This window comes from Pongo pygmaeus, chromosome 6, assembly GCF_028885625.2.
Source record: "Pongo pygmaeus isolate AG05252 chromosome 6, NHGRI_mPonPyg2-v2.0_pri, whole genome shotgun sequence".
Taxonomy (NCBI): Eukaryota; Metazoa; Chordata; class Mammalia; order Primates; family Hominidae; genus Pongo; species Pongo pygmaeus.
In genome coordinates, this window is record NC_072379.2 from 93913814 (window position 1) to 93935985 (window position 22172).

Sequence of the window (22172 nt, forward strand, 5' to 3'; positions counted from 1 at the left end):
CTCGGAATTTTTTTTTTTTTTTTTCTTTTTGGAGGGTTTGAAGTTTCTGTGCTTCAGTGACTGTTACAGAAGAGGTGTTAGTGTTGCCATGAGGTCTTGATTGTCTGCATTTATGAATGAAACTGACCTAAATCACCTGTTACCTCCAGTTTCCAGATTGTTTGAACTTCTCTGGCCGCACAATACAGGAAGGAAGACTAAAGCAGCAAAGGGACCTACAGCGTCTGCAGCATGGGCTGGTTAACTAGGATTGTCTGTCTTTTCTGGGGAGTATTACTTACAGCAAGAGCAAACTATCAGAATGGGAAGAACAATGTGCCAAGGCTGAAATTATCCTACAAAGGTAAATCTTATTTTTCTTTTATCTGGTTAGCTTTGTAATAACCGCCCCCCCCCCCTTTAATTCCTTGAACTCCTTCCCAACCCCAAATCATCTAACCTTTAGTTTAACCTGGTAAACCGACATGATTATGTGTATCTTTCTGAGATGCTTTAAACCCTTTTTGTAAAAAGCATGTCTTCTGTTTGATATATGACAATTTAAATGCAAACAAAGAACATTTAATCACATTTGCAGAAAAGAGCTGTATGCCTGGTACATGCTGATCTGTATATCTTATTATCCTGTCTTATGCCTGTTAATTTTTCTGACTTTAATTCTATTAAAATATTTTCTTAAAAATATAAATGCAAAAATGGTCTCTTTGTAGATGTGCATGCCTTACCTATAATTACTATGATGAATTGCATTTTCTTAGTTTTAGACATGAAATGGTTAATCGTCATCATGAATATTCAGTTTGTTCAAATCTGACAATCAGATGCTTAACATAAGCAGTAGATCATGGTTTGCCAAGAGAACATAAACTGGATGGAACAGACTAGTTTTTCCACAGTGCGTTATGATTGTACAAAAGACTGTATTTGGCTAATTGTGTAAAGCTAAAGTCTTTGAAATATTATGTTATTTAATTCTATATGTACTTCAGTGAGAACTGCAGACGCATTACTGTCTACTTGCATAGGTAGTTGTGTAAACTTCTCTTTTGAAAAGTATAAATTTAAGAGAGAAAAAAGAGCTTTATCACTAGTGCTTTATTTGGTTACAATTTAGTGTATGTGCTTATTTTTATTGAGGATTTTTTATTTGTTCTACATTTGCTTAGATAGGTCTTATAGATAGATGATGTGTAAAGTAATGCTAAAGTAGATCCCAAAATGATATACATACATTTAGTGGCAGTAAATCTTTCTATAACTCAGGTATTATTAAAATGGAGTTGAAGATTAAACTGCTTTAACTCAAGTAGTTTTACTCCCTAAGGTGTTGATTTCTTATGATTCTCAGATGTCTAAAATTGGGGGTGGAGCAGTGAGAAGCTCTAATTAAGCTTATTTTTTAGCCTATAAGTTAAAATAAAAATTATTGAATGTATTTGTAGAGATGTCTGACTACTGTTCCTTGCTCTTATGCCACAAAACATATTCTTTAATTCTCATATGATGGGGAACATCTTTTTCTGAATGCCCTAGTGTGAATGAGGATCTGAAATCAGAAAGAGAGATATAATTTTCACACTTTGAATTAGAAAATTAAACACCTAGTAATGTGTTTCTTTGGACTTAGTGCTCGTTAGATAAAATGCATAGAATTAGAATATCTATTTACTTTTTGGTGTAATGTTTTCCTGAGTATCAAGTTGGGAATAGAGACTTAAACATCAACAAACAGAAGTGCAATTTTACTTATGTAAGTTTTAAAAAATCATATAGCATTATTTAATTAATTTAGTAACTGTCTTTAAATTATTTCCATAGTATATGATATTATGGTGTCTGTGTTTTTATCAGTTTTGCTTTCTGTTTTCACTCCTTGACAAGGTGACATCAAATAAGTCTAAGTTGATAGTCCACTTTATCCAAGTTTATGTTCCCTATGAGTAAGTTTTACATGCAACTTTAGTTCTCAAAGATGTGACTGGCTATTTGTAATACTTTTAGTTTAACAAGTTTAAAATCATGAAATATATTTTAAAAATCTACTAGGTTTGAATATATCTAAGTGCTAAATACATTTTAAAATAAAATAATAATAGGGAATTAAACTTTTTTATTTTGCAAGAATTTTATTTCCATGATAATAGGTTACTCTCCATGATAGAGGAGGCACTTGTTCTTTCTGTACATTAAAAAGATCACATTTAATTTGAATATCCTTTGTTGTGCACATATGCCTTAAACCTATCTGATGAAGCAAGCAGTATATATTAGCAAGGTGTATATATTTGATACTGTCTTTATAAGCCTTGTTTTATTGGTGGCATCCATTAGAATTATTCTGCTTTCCTTTAAGTAAAAAACTGCTTTACAGCTACATAACAATTCCATTGATACACCTAGAGCTTAATAATTTAGTAAAATAAACTGTGAAATGAACAACAGGAAAAAGAATAAAAGGAATGGCCTGAGGAAGTTTTTTTCTGTAATTTTATTAATCTGTCATTACCTTTTTTCTCTACATGTATGTTTGTTTGGCCAAAGCAAGTATGTGGCAGTCAATTGCCAGTACTTTGTTTCTAAAGTACAATAGAGATTTTTTTTAAAGCTACTTCTTGTTTCTCCTTAATTAGATGTCAAACACAGTTAAAACATCCACTGCATTGCCCTTAAAAATATTCCAGCATGATTCATGAAGAGTTAAATCCCTGCCAACCTTAATTTCCCATGGTCACTTGTTTTCAAAGATCCACCATTAACTCTCTCATTGCTCAGGTTGCCAAGATGAAGTTTCAGGCAATCACTGTGCTTACTTTCTACTTATCATTTTTGCCTGGTAGGAGATGAAAGAGACTTGATATGTTAAAAAGAAGTGAAAACAGGAAGGTGGCCTTTGTAGCGGGTGTACATATCTAATAAGATACCTCTTTACTTTCTAGGAAAAAGGAATTGAATAGATGTGTTCAGGACCATCTGGAGAAGTGATAATATTAGAAAAATGGGGTATGCTGGCTTTTCCTCTGAACCAATCTGATTTAGAATCCTTATGGGGGAAGAAAATGTGAGAACTCTGTAAATCTCAGCAGTTACATAGAAATTATCCTTAAGAAGCATTTACTCAGAAATACTTTTGTCTTCTTTAAATATATGTAACATAGCTAAATGGTAAAATCTTTCTTTTAAAAAGCGGTCCATGCATAAATGTTTATTTCTTCAAATTTCACTTTTCTCACGAAATACAGGAAAATCATATAATCTTCCACTTGGGATATGTGATACAATGAAGTCTTCAGAAAAACCTGCATGAATCACAAGAAAATAATTAGGGTTTGGGTTTTAAACAAATGACAAATGTTCCATCATCCAATGTAATGGGCTATTCCAGGACACTGTGTGCTTCAGTTTTGGTAGAAATCAAAGACACATGCAAGTCTCAATGTGATGGTGATCCTGTGAATCCAAAGGTTAAATCAATGATTTTAACCTTAACTTCATAGGAAGGACTTAGTAAACAGCACTTTAAAAAGTGGTAGACATTCTGAAGGCTTTCTTTTTTCTATTTTCTAAAGTTGTTTTTTTTTTTTTTCAGAGTCAAGGTGTTATTATAAGAATGAGGTTATCAATTAAATAAAAATTCTCTTATGTATATTTGTGATAAGAGAAGATTATTTTATTTAGTTAAAATTTCTGAGGTAAAATTTGCAAAAGTTCTTTACCTTTTGTTTAATAAATTACAATTAGTTCAAAAATTAATTAATGTGAATGATTTTCTAATTAAACTTTTTGTCTTTCCTTTAAGATTTTCTTTACTTTCACCACAGCAGTATTTGTGTGTGTGTGTGTGTGTGTGTGTATACCAATACATTTATGTGTACACATAGGTATACATATACATATATTTCAATACATAGGAAATATAACTTCATTTTATAATTTTATAATTCAGAAAATAACTTCATTTTATAATTGTGAAAATAACCTCAGCAATCTACAAGTTGTGAATCACAATACAATTCTTCGTAAATTGTTGGTTTAAAATGACATTGATATTTTAAATCATATATACGTGTGTGTGTATATATATATATATATAAAATAATAGAGTGGGTGTTGTCTTTTGTGTCCCATGAAAAGTTTTCATGGATGTCTTGAACATTCACATAATAGTATAAGATAGAGTTAGTCTTACCCTAAAAATCTGCTCACAGCTAAAATCAATGTTTTTAGGAAACATATGTGGGAGTTGTGGGGTGAAGACACACCCACACACTCACACACATACATACACACATGCATAGAGCAAAGAAGTTGTCAATTATTTGCAATGACTTTTCTCAAATACTCACTGTATATTTGTCACCAGGACTTTGGATGACCTTTTCTTCTCAAATTCTATTAACCTTATAAATCATATTTTGATGCTGAAATCTTGAATTTAAACACACTGAAAACTAGAACTTTTTATTCATCTATTCAACAAGTATACCCTGGCAAAATAATGTAAAATGAACATAAAATAAAACACTCAGTCACACATCTTCTGATTCAATGCTGGTCCGATCAGATGAGGGCTTGTAAAAATCTCCAATTTGTGGATTCTCTGCTTAAAGCTGCCAACCAGATTGACCTTTGAAAGAATTTATACAGTGTAGACTTCAGCAATCAAGAAAATAACTGAGACCGCAAAACAAATTCATGTAATCCTCTAACTCACCAGCTTTAATAATGATATTCAGTCATTAGCAACTTAAATAAATATGAATACTGAATAGATAATTTTCCCAATTCTAACTTTTTAGGGTTTTTTTCTCTTCATGTGAATGATTTCTAGAGCTCTACTATTGTCAGTGACATACATAGTTTACTAAAATATTAGCAAACTAAACAGATATATTGATCTGTGATATCTAATTTTCCTTTATTTTCTGATTTTAATTATTATATAAATCATATATTATAATTTGGGGTCAATTATACTTAAATTCTATAGTAAAGATTTAATGTATTTCAAGGATCTTTCAGGAATACGTTTAATTAGAATTAATTAATATGATTGCATATGTTCCTAGTAATAAAAATTAATGTTAAATTGTTGTTATGGAGGCTATTATGCTTAATGTGAATACATAATTGTATAGGGCATTAAATTTTCTATCATGTTTTCAGGTTTGCATTTTCAGAAACTTGCATTTTAAAGTTATCATGAATTTTAAGTTGCCTGTAAGAAATTGTGTATTTTAAATTATCCCAATTTTTCTCATTTTAACTCCAGTGACACACCTTTGTATCATAGCTCCAAAAGTCAAAATACCACACCTTCACAACTTTTGAAGAATTTCAAAATCTGAAGTCAGGATTATTTTGAATAATGTTTAATCTGATTTTTACAAAATCTTCCAAAATGACCAATAGTCATATAAATTTTGAATTGATCATTATCCAACAACTTTTATTTACAAAGTCATGATATTACAGTTACATATTAATCGACTAAGACATTGCTTTTGTCAAACCTTTACGAAAAAGTAATATGTGATAAATAATTCCTTGCTACAAAGTTATAGATTTAAAATCTCCAAAACTCATGACAGTATTGAAATAAGTTTTGCACATGTAGTGAAGGTTTATTTTAAAAAGACGAACAGTTGTAAACATACATTAGAACAAGTGTGAATCTTGAGATGACTTTTACCCCTCATGATTTCTAAGGCACTACATAAAGGAGTTATCATGATTTGCAGTTCTATGCTTCCACTAATAGGTGGCACTAGCAATTTGTGACAGCTCTTTCATTAATTTGGAAATGGGCAGGCTACTAGGGTAAATATGCACAGAATAAGGTGTGCAGACCAAGTTTGGAAAAATTGGCATAATAGTCACGAAATTTAACATTCACAAAACAGAAGAATTACTTAAAATGAAATTTGCTAAAGATATTGATGTGCTCTTTGCATGCGTTTATTGGTACATTTTGATCCTGAAAAACTAAATATTTCTAAGTAAAAAGCAAATACATATATTTTAACTTAAATACGACTTGGTATGTGAAATTAATCTGTAAAATGTAAAACAAAATAGTGAATGAAACAATGGTACTAAACAATTAGAATGATGGAAGCAGAGATTCACGTGCCTGTATATATTAAATATCACATATTATATGATGTGTGCTTACCAAGAATGAAGTAGCCTGCCTGTGGCACATTATTACAACCATTTATAGTTGGAGAGTAGGTAGTTGAAAAGGTAAAATAATGTTAAGAAAATGGCATTTGTATATTTTTAAAAGACTGACTCCTTTTAATTTGTAGGTTCTTTAACATTGTTATCTTAATTAAACATACAGAAGAATCAATAAATTCTATCTGACACAAATAAGTATGAATGTCTCCAGCTACTATCTCCCACTATTGCCAAGACATAAACATCAGTGTAAATAGGCAATCCACACACTGTTTCCAAACAGTAACAAAGCTGGAGTCTGTCAAACCCAGGATAAGAAAATATACAATTTATACTTGAATTGGGGAATGAAGATAAGCAAAAATAAAATTCTGTTGATAAATATGAAGAATAGTTTGGTCTTGGTAGTTTTTACAAGCTTAGGGTAAAATTTAAAGGAACCACACATTTTAAGGAATCTTGTCATCTCCTGAATGAGTCATTAAACCTGCATTTCTAGGTTTCCCTTTCTTGGAGAAATGCGGTGTAGGAAACTATGTTGACCAAAACTTAGAGTAACTTAAAGTGTTGCAGCAATCATAAACATGTCTTTAGATAAAATATAACATGACCCACTGGAGTCTTCATCAGCAAGCCAAATGAAGTTTCATTCTATTAAATATGTCAATTGACTCATTTAGTCTGTGAAACTGCTTATGTGAATCATCTTCTTGTGCCAGATTCTGAGTTTCCTAAGGCTGGGTATGGATTATTTTTCATCTTTATATTCTCAATGGCTAGCACAGAATTATTCATTGTTGAATGATTTTGTGCTTTATTTGGCACACCTTTTAAAAATTAACAAATAATATGCCTGTTAATAAAACAAAATTATTTTTGGAAATAATAAGAATGAAAATTTACAATAAATCAATTCATTAAAAATGAATTGTGCATTATAATATATAGTAGAGAAAGTGAGTTTAGTGTTAGGTGCTAGGGCAGGAAGATATCAGTCAAGGCATTTAAGAGTGCACAAAGGATTATGAGAGTAACACTATCTCCATAAACAGTATCTCCTTCTGAGCCACACCTATTCCAGAACTGAATCAGAAAATATCCAGGTCATATTTGTTAGTCTGCAGCTAAGAGATAGGAAACATACAATAAATACGTTGGAAGGCTCTAGGAATCAGGAACCAGGCTGAGGAATTATTGCATTCCCTTGGACAAAAACCCTGATTTTCCTTATCCTCTTATCAGGTCACAGTATATACAGCCAGAAAAGAAAGTGAGGCTTCTACTCTAAAACCAAGTAGTAGCTCAAGATAAGTGAAAGTATCCCATTCTCAGTCTTATTGTATCTGAATGTTTGTGTAGATCAAATCAGTTCTACCAAATGAAGTTGTAAGTGTAATCCTTGAGTAATTTCAATTGGTTCTTTCTCATTGTCCATACTTTTAGGAGAATCCAGACTTGGCTCTCTGACAGCTTGCTGAGATTTAGCAGTTCGGAGCCTTTCTTGCTTCCCCTCCTACACTTGTCAAGAGCAACACTTGCTCATTGCTCTCTAAGCTACATCTCCAAGTCATCCTTTTTCTTCCCTTGGCCTTGCGTTCCACAGCCTCAGAGTATGATCCACTTCCATCCTCAGACTTACTCAAGAGAGTAGATGTGATAGGAAACACCATGGGAATTTTTGCTAAAGTGTGAACATGAAAAATATATGTTGAATTCTTTGTTTAAGATACTGATTGAGAGGGTGGGAGAGGATAGTAGGCTAATTTCCTTAGGCCACTTATATATAGATCTATAGATTGGTATTTAGAGTAAAATGAACTTACAATGTTCACTGGAAAATTATTTTTTTAAAAAAAAATATATAGTTATTGTGACATGGTAGAAATATTGCCAGGAAAGGACAATGGGACAACTACTAACAGCACTGTTATTATGTACAAATCATAGTTATTAAGTGGTATTGAAAAATGATTAATGTGTAATCCAAACTCTTAGAAATGTATTTGGGCATAGCTAAAACAAAGTTGTTTACACCTGAGGTCAAATCAAGCTGTCAAAGTGCTTATGAATCTTCATAATATGGGACAGAAATTTTGTTTTGTTTTAACCTTCAAATTTGAATTTCAGGAGAATAAACGCTGTTCTGTTGTTATTATCCCTTAAGAACTAGCTTAAATGAAAGTACGTTTTCATAAGTTCTGCAAACTTTATTTACAAAAGCACCATTATTATTTCTTACTTCATTGTATGTATAAAATAGACACATAAAGCCATATAACTCATCTGTCAGATTTCTTTATGAATAGATTCTTGGATAAATAAAGTGAATATTGTAGAATTTTTGAGAAAGGTGATATCATATCTACCTAAAGACTTTAGGGTGGCTTTTAAAAATAGGACATGAAGAAGGTGGGCCTTGAATGATAGGACAAATATGAGAAGGTAAAAGTAGAGAAGAGTGGTGACTACTGTATCAGAAACTATTTCTTTGGATTTGATTTTCTTTTTAGGAAAACAGCAATACATTTAGAATAATTTATATGACTTAGAGCTGCAGTATAGCAGGCTAGGAACTTCATAGAGTTGATACGTGGTTGTCTATGTTTGACTGACAGTGAGATCAGGAGGGATAAGTGACACATACTTGTGAGGACCTTCTAGAGTGGTCAGTCAGCTGGGCTTCTCTATTTCTTTTTTTTAATTTATCTATAAAATACAGAAGCAGGGTTATTTCTTCCAAAGGAAAAAAGAAAAGAACGTTGATTTTGGTTATCTGATGTAGAAAACACTTTTATTATCAGTTTTTAAAACTATAACATAAAATGATTTATAGTGATGGTTTCTTCATGTTTTTTGAATTAACTCTTATTATTTCTTTCCCTTTTTTTTTTTTTTTTTCCTGCCAGAGTTTCTCTCTTGTCACGCAGGCTGCAGTGCAATGGCGTGATCTCTGCTCACTGTAACCTCCACCTCCCAGGTTTAAGTGATTCTCTTGCCTCAGCCTCCTGAGTAGCTGGGGTTATGGGCATGTATCACCATGCCTGGCTAATTTTGTATTTTTTTTTTTTTTTTTTTTTTTTTTTAGTAGAGACAGTGTTTCACCATGTTGTCCAGGCTGGTCTCGAACTCCTGACCTCAGATGATCTGCCTGCCTTGGCCTCCCAAAGTGCTGGGATCACAGACACCCAGCCCCTTATTATTTCTTTAATTCAACAAGTTGTGAATAAAGTCTTCGCAACAAGTCTGGGAATATTTGATAATATATATTAGACAACGTTGTAGGTTCATGGTACCCGGCAACACAGAAAAAAGTCACTTCTGGAATTTTGTTCAAAATGGTATAATTCCTTGTACTTTGAAGAATTGTATATAGATAAAGAAATACATAAATTCATGGGTTTATATTTAGTACATGTGTGTGTTTTATATATCCATGATACTCAAGTACAAGAAAAGTCATATACTGTTATTTTTCTAATTTTTTTACATTTAATTGGGAATTACTGAAATTAAAACACCAGTTATTAGAGCACAAGAATAAAGGATTTGGACACAGGTCTTGAGAGACAGTCTCTCCCTTTGCTTTGTGTCAGATCTTAAGCAGTTCATGATTGGCTGTGATCTGTCATTTGTGGTTGACCTTCCCAGGGCACGTTCTATTGTTCAATGTTGCTGTCTAACCAAGTTCTCTGCTCTCTTCTGGGCACCGGTACTTTAAAAAGTTACCAAGAGTCTCCTTTCTGCCACCCTTCCACTAAGCCTCCTCATTATATTGGCTCTGGACCTTAGTACTTGTCTTGCCTCTAAAGGTGTGCACGTCATGTTTCTATTCTGTTTCTTCAAGCTCCAGAGTGAAAGTTATGCTGGGTGCAGGGTCTGATCAGCACACAGATTCCCCCAGTATAATTGCCTTCTATCTTTCCAGGTTTGAAATATATTGCAAAAAAAAAAAAGGATTTCTCCCCCTACCCACACCCCCACCTTTTTATCTGGTAGTACTTTAATCTATATCTTTTGACTTCTCCAAATAAATCTCATTTAAGGCTATCCTTTCAAAAACAAAATCTTGTTAATTCTCGTTTCGGGATATGGGAAAACTTTCCGAGCCTCAAAAATGAAACCTTTTGTTTTTAGCAGATCAATCTCAAGCTAGGCTCTCCCGCACTGGCCCAGAGCCACAGAGTTTCTTACTTTCACCACATGATCCCCGTGTTCAATAGAGTCTCAGACTTCTTTTACTTCCCAAGGTGCCTAGTCAGTACAGAATTAAGGTTTCCTTTGCACATTCTAATATACAGACATCTTTTCTGTCATTTAAGCCCTTCTTCCAGACAACTATTTAAGATCTAACATAACATAATGAGACTAAATGATTTTAAAAAAAAAACGTGCTGACGCCTGTGAAATTACTTAGCAAGGCAGATCAATGTCTGCTTTGCCCATTTGTGGTTCATCAGACCTAAATTAATACTTATCTGATTGGCCTTTCTCTTTAGCTGTCAAGTAGGGAAAAACTATCTCCTCTGTGACAATACTTCTGTTCACAACTATATAAACATCGGCACATTGATACTGAGAGAATCTGTTTAGTCTATTTTAAGCAGATTCCATGTAAGGAAGTCAAATTAGTAGTGGTATAGTAATTTATTTCTTTCATACAAATCTCAGTCTATAACACTGAGCTGTATCACACATAACACACACTATGGACACTTTCACAGAAATGAATGCTCTTTTGTTCATATCATACCATGTATTTTATACCATTTAGTGTTCTTTATAGAAGGAGATCATGGCTGAATGTCTCTATTGTGCCAGAGTTATTGCGTTTTCATATTTCCAAAAAGGTAAAATTTTACTTTCTTGGAATGTGCAAAATGATAGCATGTATTAAATTTAAAAATATCTTTGATAATATGCATTATTATTACTTATTATTGAATGATAGGCCATACTCTGCTCATAGTATCCAAGTACCTACTTGTTGACCTATGAAAATTCATTTAGGTCTGATGAAGCACGAGTGGACAAAGCAGACACTGATCTGCCTTGCTAGGTAATTTCACAGGTGTTAGAAAGTATTTTTTCATATATTCAATTTAAAATTTCATATATTCAAATTAAAAATATATTTGATAATATGCATTGTTATTACTTATTATTGAATGATAGGTCATACTCTGCTTATAGTATCCAAGTACCTACTTGTTGGCCTATTGAAAATTAATGGAGTTTTCATACGTAGCTACTGAAAAAAAAATTTCACAAGTACAAGAGGAACATTCTAGTGACAAAAACATTGAATAGGCTCTGACGCTTTCTAGGTGTGAGGACTGCAGCATGGTATTTTATTTTTCAGCTTCAGTTTCCTCTTCCTTAATATGGGTAGAATAGCTACCACTCAGAAGCTGTTATAGAGACAATGTAAATACAGGTGTAAAGTGCCCAACCAGTGCTTGATACATAGAAGATGTTCAATAACTATTAATTCCTTGAGGCAGATTAGTAATGCCTAGGTTTTGGATTACAGTGCTTTGCTCCCTTATAGTGGTTTACTTGTGTGTATTCTCTAGCTGTTACTTGCTTTGGAGATTATATTAAAAGTAATAATGAAAACTAAATCACAACTATTTTATATGTAGTGTGTGTCTTTCAAAGAAATGTAGCGTAATAGCATGAATGTCTTAAAACATGAAATTTGTCAATATCTGCTAGTCAATGAAGATATGAGGAGGCTTTGTAAAATGGTAATGTTTCAAGTAAACAACTGATGAAAAAAATGAATCTAACTTTAGGTTTTTCAGTCTTTCACCTACATTTAGGTGAAGCTAAATGTCTTAACTGTAGACCTGTTGCTTAACACAGTTTTAAGTGTGTTAAGCATAAATTAAATGTAATTTGTGTAATTGTTTTAAATGTAATTTCATTGGAATCACATGAGTGTGTACATGAAGTTAATGATGAGGATGAAAGGAGACCTGATTATTAGTTCTTCTGGATCTGAGTACTTACTGAGACAGGCTGAGCAAGGAAGCACCTGTTTCTTCAGGAAAGGATTGGCTGCATCTCAGACTGTAAGTTCCAATTTATGTTTTCAACATGAACTAAAGTCAGTCATTTAATATTCAGTAAAAATAACCAGGAAATGACTAGTTTTATTTGCTTCTGTACTTACAACATATCCTCTAAAATGGCGTAATGGTTGCCTTGAATATTATTTTGTTATGACTTGGTCCATGAAGACACAACATCCTTCATGACAACTTAAGGAGTATTGAATCCACATAGGGATTAACACAATATTTCTATTTAATATGTCTCCGAGTCTGAATGAAACCTTGTAGATATAAAGTCTGAGTCTAGCTGACTAATTCTGTGAACCACCTGTGATCGCAAATAACCCATTTGCAGGAAAGAGGATATTCAGTCACTCAAGAAAATAAACCTGCAGTCTGAATCTAGTAAATAGAATGAAGAACATGTTGAGAGCAACTTAAAGGGGCTTTTGTCTAACAGAAGACACTTGGAAGCCAGACTGAGAAATCTAGACGTCATTAGAAAAGGAGGTGACACTAACCACAGTCAGATTTTATAGAGTTTTTCTGGAAGGCAGAATTCTTTTGGAAAACACTTATGCACCAACCTGACTAAGTTTCTGAGGTACTCTAGACAAAGAAGAACTTTATTTCATTGTGGCTTTAGCTGTACTACAATGCTCATAAACTATTTTACCTTATGCCAGACATATGGAAGCAATCAGTATATGTAAATGATATGTGAAGGTGAGGTATAGTTTTAGCTTAAAAACTTAGACTGTCTGTGGTTATAAATTATAACCACATCACAAAGAACAACTTTTTAAAAATAGCAACTTAAATGTAAAAATAATCAGTGATGAATTTGTAAAACTACTAGTGTTTTCTTAGTAAAGTCCAATAAATATAAATTACAGTTCTACAACCTCAGCCTTTGTGCTGTTACATTATTTTTAGGTTACAATATTCAAAGGCAAATTTTTTCTCCTCAAGTAATTGTTAAAATGTGAGTAGCTGTAGTTAGACATAATTACATCAGTCTATCTCTGAAAAACTACTTTTGTCAAGAGTAGCATTTTAGACTGACTACAGTTAACTTTTATTTTTTTAAAAAAATCCCCTTCTTTTTCTTTTAGCATGATATCAATTTTTTCCTGTCATATAGTCTTTCTACTCATGTATATGTGTGTGTTATATATATATATTTGTAACATTATATAAATTTTGACCATGTAAACCTGAATCATATCTCCTTGAAAAGGAGATAGATATAATAAAAGTAAATGATAAAATATTTTTATCATCTGCTATATGTAAACCCAGATATTAAAACAATGCAAATTCAAAGTACTGTTACTAGACAACATACACACATGTACAACATTTGAGGAGGGTAAGAAAAGGGGGCAAAAGAAAAGAAATCACAGGCAGATATTTAAACATTACCTTATCAACTTTTCAATGGAAGAAAAAGCATGAGTTCATATTTTGCTAGACTGAAATCAAGTGTATTGTACTCCCAATTTTCTTATAAAAACTAGAAATAAAACTTTGCTTAATGTATTTACTTAAGGGAACCAATAAGTGAATCATTATAATGAATATCTAAGTAAAACTGACAATATTTCAAAAAAGGAAATAGCTTCCACATCTTGAGTCAGCATGCATCCTTCATTTAGTAAGCCAGGACCTGTAAGAAACTGGGACAGAAATAAAAGACAGTCTTTGTGCAGAAAGACCTTCAATCTTCAATATAGCTTGGATTACTTAGGATTTAGTGTATCATCAGGTTAATTTATTTTTCTTTATTTTTATTTTTATTTTTTATTTTTTGAGATGAAGTCTCGCTCTGTTGCCCAGGGTGGAGTGCAGTGGCACAATCTCGGCTCACTGCAACCTCAGCCTCCCAGGTTCAAGTGATTCTCCTGCCTCAGCCTCCCAAGTAGCTGGGCTTACTGGTATGTGCCACCGCACCCAGCTAATTTTTGTATTTTTAGTAGAGATGGAATTTCACCATGTTGGCCAGGTTGGTCTCAAACTTCTGACCTCGGTTGATCCACCTGCCTCGGCCTCCCAAAGGCTGGGATTACTGGCGTGAGCCTCCACACCCAGCCTCGTCAGGTTAATTTTTTAAAAAATACAAAATTTTCAAAAATAGAATTAATTCTATAGTCTACTAGATAAATGCCAATTGCCATTTGGAGTTCGTTTCATGCAGCAATGGTAGATGGAAGGAAGGTGAAAGAGAATGACCAGGAATAGAACAGCTAAGCAGGCCAGGCACGGTGGCTTATGCCTGTAATCCCAGCACTTTGGGAGGCCAAGGTGGATGGATCACCTGAGGTCGGGAGTTTGAGACCAGCCTGACCAATATGGAGAAACCCCGTCTCTACTAAAAATACAAAATCAGCTGGGCATGGTGGCACATGCCTGTAATCCCAGCTGCTAGGAAGGCTGAGGCAGGAGAATCGCTTGAACCCAGGAGGTGGAGGTTGTGGTGAGCCGAGATCGCGCCACAACAAGAGCGAAATTCAGTCTCAAAAAAAAAAAAGAACAGTTAAGCAGAGATGCATTGACTAAACATACTAGATATGAAAGTTGCCAGAAGAGAGAAAACTCAAATATGTGAGTGTTTGTATGTTGTTGTTGTTGTTACAATTTGGTATAGGGGTCCGGGGTAACTCTGATTACTCTTTATGTTTGTCTTCATAATATTACACTCTTGCTTCTATACATGTTGTTCTCTTTCTCATCTAGAAAATGTTCTTTTAAAACTTTTAAATCAATTTCAAATGAACAGAGATTTATTAAGTATGATTGTGCAGCAATCATTGTAATAATTACTAGGAGTAGAAAGACACATAGGATTAGCCTCTGTTCTCAAGACCTCACAACATAGCGTTGGAGAAAATACACCACACAATGACAAAGCAAATTGGTCTATCATTCAGATGTAAAACAAATGCTGTAAAGTTCAGAGGTGACAATGACTTGTTAATTATTCTATGATATGCTATTAAGTATGAGGAAAATATGTTTTACAGGTAGAGAACATTAAGCTGAACCTATATAGATGAGAAAAGTTTTGCAAGAAAAAAATGGAGAATGGCTTTCTAGTAGAAGCACACTGTCTGGAGACTTGAGGCATTAATGTGTGCTGTGTATCTGAGAAACAACAAATTAATTTAACCTCATACGGAATGGAGTGGCAGATAATAAGACAATGGGAGCCAATTTTGAAAATCCAACTATGTCAGTGATCAATGACTCTGTATAATCTTTGATCGTTCTTCTAATAAGTACTAATATAATAGTCAAGGTAGTGCAATATTAATTATGGGATATGTATAGGTAAGTATGATATGCTCTGCACCAAAGAGCTTACGTTCAATGGGAAAGGTAGGCAAGTATGTCAAAACACAGTTTATGGGGAAAATGTATGGTATATACCAATAGGGAACTGTGAGTGTTGAGAAAATTTGATATCACAGTGGGTCAAGAAATCAGGAAAGTCTTTATGTGAAAAGAAATATTTGAAGTAGGAATCAAAGAACCGTTTGGCAGGCATGGAGGGGTGGGAAAGAATGGAGAACACTCTAGCTGAAGGAGGTAGAATGAATGAAAAGCAAGAGAGAAAGCGTCAACAGCATCTGATTAAATGTTCAGTATTTTACTTTGCCAAGACATTTGTAAGAAAATTGTATCAGATTAAGTTCAGGGACTAATTGAATAACCATGGGCAAGTAACTTCTATGAGCAAACAAAGGACGTCACAAAAGAGGTAGTCAGTAATTGTCTGTTCCCTCTTTCACTTTAGTTTCCAATGGAAATAATTAAATAATTTATAAAATTGCAATAATTATTATATTTAATTTATATATTTGGGTACATTGGCAAGGCACTAAGAACTACAGTTTAGTTGTAATCTGTATAGTAATTAACAGCTTGGTTTTAGGAATCAGAGAGATTTGAGCTCAAGTCTGACACTAATTTTCTGTGTGACCTTGGACAATATAACCCACTAAAACTTAATATTTATTTGTAAGATAGGGCTAATAATAAAAGATCTACCTCTTTTGGATTGTTGTGTAGATTACATGAGACTTGGACAGTGCCTGTTAAAAATGTGTATGGATGAGACACAGGGAGCACTCAGCAAAGGGCTTGGCATGGTAAAGGCTCAGTGAATATTATACATTGATAGAAAATGTAAGAATGACTCACAATATGAAGTATCAGGTCAAGTGATCAAAGTGCTGAATAGACAATAAGTGTTATAAAAAAGCAAAAGAGGCCTTATTTACAAAGGAATTAGATAAGAGCTGTGGATCGAAGGAACAAGACAAGTAAGATAACTCAAGAGTTGAGATAATGGTGTGGGCAATTAGGTAAATACACAAGCTATGTTTGGAGAGGAAAAGATAATTTGTTTGCTTTTTCCCTGCATTGTATTAACCATTCAGTTGAATAAATAATTTCATTCAGTGTGGCTACATTTGATGAATTACATAGTAATTGTTGTGTGTGACTTTCTATTATTCTCTTTGTCTTCTGAAAGGATTGATGAGGAGTAACTAAGCCAAGATGTATACATTAGGAGAGAGTTGAAAGAGCAAGATGACAGGATATTCCAGTAGTTGCAGCTAACAATACAGTTGTTTAATACAATGTTATATCCAGAAGTTTATCATGACATTTAAAGGCATGGAAGTAAATCAAATCAGAACAGTGGAATCCAGAGAAAAGAAAAGATGTTGTGAGGTGGAATTCGGGAAGAGAAACTTTCCTTAAAAATAAATCAGTTAATACTTTTGTTTCTTCTTACATCTCTCATTCATTTTAGAGAGGAAACAACTCCAACTTACAAAATTATTTATACATTTGTAGAGGATATTTAATTGTTGGATAAAAATTACTAGGGTTTTTTTCTCAATATACTTTATAAAAAGTGAGCATAATAAATATGCATGGAACAAAACATAAAAATAATTTATCATTATTACTGAATAACATGTTCCCATAATTTCATTAAGTTTCATTTATTGTTGAAGTTGTGCTCAAGAATATGTAGTTTCTTTTAGCCTAGGAAAACAGAGTGTTTTACCTTGTTTAACAATAATGGACAGAAGCTGTAGGTGAAGAACAGAGGTGATAACTTTGTATTATAACCACATAGGAGAATGAATGCATGGCCTACTGATGTAAACCAAATACAAGTAACCTATGTTTATGTTGGTTTATTATAATGTGCCTTCTGATATTTGATAGATCAAAATAAACTTCATGAGCCATATCAGCTACATACAGTAAATGCTGTATCTTTTTCTCATTCTGTCTTCTGATATAACAGTTCTAAAGGCATTCCACTGGATTATGGGTTTATTCTTTCAACTATTTTTACTTAAGTGATTCATGTAGAGGCATGAGCTTTATTTGAATGAACATGCTTCATCATGTCCTTTTTACTTTTTGAAGGCATTTTCTCAACATTTTCCCTAGGTGTTCCTAATAATAGAAGACTGTTCCAAAAATACTGCCAAGAAACTTGACAGCACCACTAAAGTAGTCTAATTTTATGGCTCAGGGCTAGACATTGTTATGCAACAGTGGAAGAAGGCTTAGATGGTGACATTTTTCCAGTTTCCATAGTCAGTTATCTTCACTACTGAAATTGCATGTTGCACACCCTAAACTTTAGCGCATTCTATTAGGAAAAATGACTAGACTGAATTCTTGGAAGTATTTACTTTTGTCAAAGTCATTGCTTCCACTTCACGTACTAACATTGTCAGTGTGGCTTGGAAATGTGATCGAACAGGGAATGTAAGGAATTGCTCCTTTTCAGTCCAAAAGTTGGATTAAATGCTTAAAAAATGTGTTTACATTCTTAAACACCACTCTTAAGTCTTAGATGTTAAACTATTCATTTGTTCTACAAATATTGATCCTTTAAACTATTATCCTTGGGACTTTTAAGCCACTGTTCCAGACTCATAGGCGTTAATCTGGCACCCTAGTGATGTTCCATACCATCTTTCATAAATAAATATGCTCATACATCTTAGAAGATAATAAATAATTTCTGATAGGTTTTACATCAAACTCGTGGTATGTTTTCCATTAAATACAAGGAAAATGAACCATTTGTGGGAGAAATCCCAATAGAAAACATATTTACACCCCTCTGATCTTCATTCCAGTCTGGATACTAATTTTTTGACTTGCTGGTCCTTTTCTTCAAAGTCCTTACTATTTATACTAATTGGGACCTTCACTTAAATTGCTTTGGCAATTTACAACATACCACAGAATAGCCTCGTAATGTATATTTTGTACCATGATTTCTGTCAACTGAAATGGGAGAACTGCATCCTAAACAATTTATAAACCCCAGGAAAAAGATTATTGTATTACTAAAAAGGGAAACCACTAAACAGACATAATCATTCTTAAGGAAGATAAGCATTGAACGTTTTAATTCAGAATTTGCATATTTAGGCCATAGTATACTAACAATTTCCCATGCCAAATGAAGTGATAGGAGTGCTGTGAAAATTTAATGCTTGTTAGTGTTGGTGGATCACTGTGACCATAAATAAAAAGTGCTATAAACTTCAGAGCATTCTTTTGTGGGGCAAGGAAGGTTCACAGAGTCTGCTCCTGTACCTACTTCGAGACATTTAGGATTCACGTACCCAGCTTTCAATAGTACATATCTACAACTGATGTACTATTTACCAGTTTGTTTTATTCAAAATAATGGATGTGATAACAGACAGAGAAAAAAAAAAAGGTTTCTATAGGTTTCCAACCAAAACATTCATCATTTGTCATTTAGATAACAAAAACCATTTGTCTGTTTCATACTCTACCTTCCAGACATCCAGATGACTCTGAAAGAAGGAAATGGAACTTGTTTACAAGAAAATTCCCCTTTCCAACCCTAGAACCAGTGTCTTAAATGATACAGACTACTGATTACTACTTGCTATATACCTCCTGGTGGTGAACCCTACAAGGGAAGCTGACACTCAGGATGCCCCATGGGACTAGGTAACACAGTCAGGTGCCAGCTTGAGATCAGTCTTTCCTAATGTTTATACATACTGCATTTTGAAATAAGGTTAGCTTTAAAGCAATTGTTTGTAATGTTAATTAGAAAATGTAATTCCTATGTTTGTGTTACAGTAAATAACGGTGATGTTAAAAATAATATTAATAATTCCCATTTAATAGATATTCATTATTGGCCAGAAATGATTCTATGAATTTATGTAAACTATCCCATGTAATCATCATGGCAAACCCAGACAGTAGGCATTTTCTATCATTTTACAGATAAGGAAACCAAGGCTCAAAATAGAACAAGCAGTAGGAAAAAAGCTAGAATCTCCATGTCTGTTGGACACCAAACCCATTACTTACTTTTAATCACTGGTCTGGCTGAAGATATATGATTCCAGACAGGTGGAAAAGACTCTCATTCAAAGGTTGCAGGAGTTCAATTATGCATACTCATTACAGTAAAAAAAAAAAAAAAAGATTATAAAGTTAACAGTCAAATCACAGAGTCCTAAAAATTCTTGCTATAAATTACTGCTATTAGATTTGAGATGCTAAACATTTTAGAGAATATTATGTTTCCAAGAATTTAACAAGAATTTTTTTTCTTTTCCTCACTTAAAACACAGAACAACACCTAAAATCTTCAGAAAAAGTGAAAACTTTCTTCTAAACGTATTGACTACATATAAAGATAAACAATTAGAACTACAAGAATACTAATTATAATCTATATCTTCACTTATTCTATCTCTTTATTTAATACATGATTTGGGTAACAACTTTCATTGTTTTTGAGGTGAATGATGTATAGCTCTCCAGTAGTACATAATCATATACCATTACATAATTAACTTTACTGAAATAACAAACATAGTAAATAGTAACTGTTGCAAAAGTAAATAGTTCTAGCTTCTGATTTTTGTGGATGCATAAGTTGTTTCAGTATATAAACCATTATATTATAGACTCAATGAAAATTTTATGCAAAGCTCAAGTGAAACTTCTAAATGATTGCTGGTTGAGACTGAAATAAGGAAAAACGTCTATGCTTCACACATTTCACTATTTAAACCACAAGTTCCTTCCTTAAATCCAAATATTACTCCAGCATTGCTGGCAACTTGGACCTGGTTCACATAAAATTTCCAAAGATTTTTCTTGTCCTGTACCACGGTGGTCCCCAACAATTTTGGCACCAGGGACCCGTTTCATGGAAGATAATCTGTCCACAGACTGGGATTGGCTGGTGGAGGTGAACGGTTTTGGGATGATTCAAATACATTACATTTATTGTGCACTTTTTTTTTTCAACTCACTTGCCACTGTAAAGCCTGCCACCAGATGCAGCTTATTTGTCACTTGCCACTCACTGATAGGGTTTCAATATGAGCCTGCAAGCAATTGATTTATTACAGTCTGCAGTCAAACCTCAGTGCTAATGTTAATCTTTATTAGCAACTGCTCCCCAGCGCTAGTATCACCGGCTCAGTTCCACCTCAGATCATCATGCATTAGATTCTCATAAGGAGCATGCAACCTAGGTCCCTCACATGTGTAGTTCACAATAGGGTTCTCGCTCCTGTGAGAATCTAATGCCCCCGCTGATCTGACAGGAGGCGGAGCTCAGGCAGTAATGCTTGCTCGCCGGCTGCTCACTTCGTGCTGTGCGGCCTAGTTCCCAATCGGCCATGGGCTGGTACCCATCTGTGGCAGGGAGATTGGGAAGCCCTGCTCTACCACTTGGTGTGTGGCACTATGGGGTAGCTGAGTAGAAACATTGAGTCATGCTGGGTTTCTCCATTATGTAGAAATGTATTCGGTTTCTAATCAAATACATCTTTCTAAAAAGTAAAACAATCTTTGTAAATTTTTTTTTTTTTTGAGACAGAGTTTCACTCTTATTGCCCAGGCTGGAGTGCAATGGCGCGATCTCGGCTCACCGCAACCTCCGCCTCCCGGGTTCAAACGATTCTCCTGTCTCAGCTTCCTGGGTAGCTGAAATTAAAGGCATGCGCCACTACGCCTGGCTAACTTTTTGTATATTTTTAGTAGAGATGGGGTTTCACCATGTGGGCCAGGCTGGTCTTGAAATCCTGACCTCAGGTGATTCACCCGCCTCGGCCTCCCAAAGTGCTGGGGTTACAGACGTGAGCCACCGCGCCTGGCCAAAACTTTTAAAGATAATTCGGAGGGTTCAATAGAAGATTCTCACTATTTTTAATGATTAGGAAGGATACTTTAAAAATGATATGACAAAAGACAGGCCCACAAGAGAGAAACTTGGAGCATATATAGTAAGTAAAATATTAAATAATAACTATGCTTTTGCTTCAAAAAGTTATCGCTTCTTACTGTACTTTTCCTCTGAAAATATGGTCATAAAGTGTTGGCAGAAACAAAAACTTACCCTTTACCTTGTGGACAGGAACACAAGATAATTTGGAATTCTGTCATTGAATGGATTAATATTTTCCCAAAACTTTCCCAGGCACATATCTCAGAAACAAAAATCTCAGGTTAAGTGACCTGTAATAAGTCAGGAAAAGAAATTTATGTTTTTTCTAGAACTTCAATATTTTCCAAAACAAAAATAAAACAATAGATTAACTGAGAGGTTGGTAAATCATAGTCTGTGGGCTAAATCCAGCCTGCTGCCTGTTTTCAGACAGCATGCAAGCTAAGAAGAGTTTTTACACTTTTAAGTGGCTGAAAGCAGGCTGGGTGTGGTGGTCCACACCTGTAATCCCAGCACTTTGGGAGGCCAAGGTGGGCGGATCACTAGGTCAGGAGATCGAGACCATCCTGGCTAACACAGTGAAACTCTGTCTCCACTAAAAAAAAAATACAAAAAAATGAGCCAGGCGTGGTGGAGGATGCCTGTAGTCCCAGCTA

At 33.9% G+C, this 22172-nt stretch overlaps 1 protein-coding gene across 10 annotated transcripts in view; it reads left to right on the forward strand.

The window, feature by feature from the left end:
* Positions 1–22172, forward strand: part of SEMA3A (semaphorin 3A) — a 515603-nt gene that overhangs the window by 301312 nt on the left and 192119 nt on the right. For all 10 annotated transcript variants that reach the window (XM_063667662.1, XM_063667661.1, XM_054495890.2 and 7 more), the window contains one exon: positions 150–343. In XM_063667662.1, the coding sequence (XP_063523732.1) occupies positions 232–343 (112 nt within the window). In that variant the 5' untranslated portion in view covers positions 150–231. The remainder of the gene's footprint in view (positions 1–149; positions 344–22172) is intronic.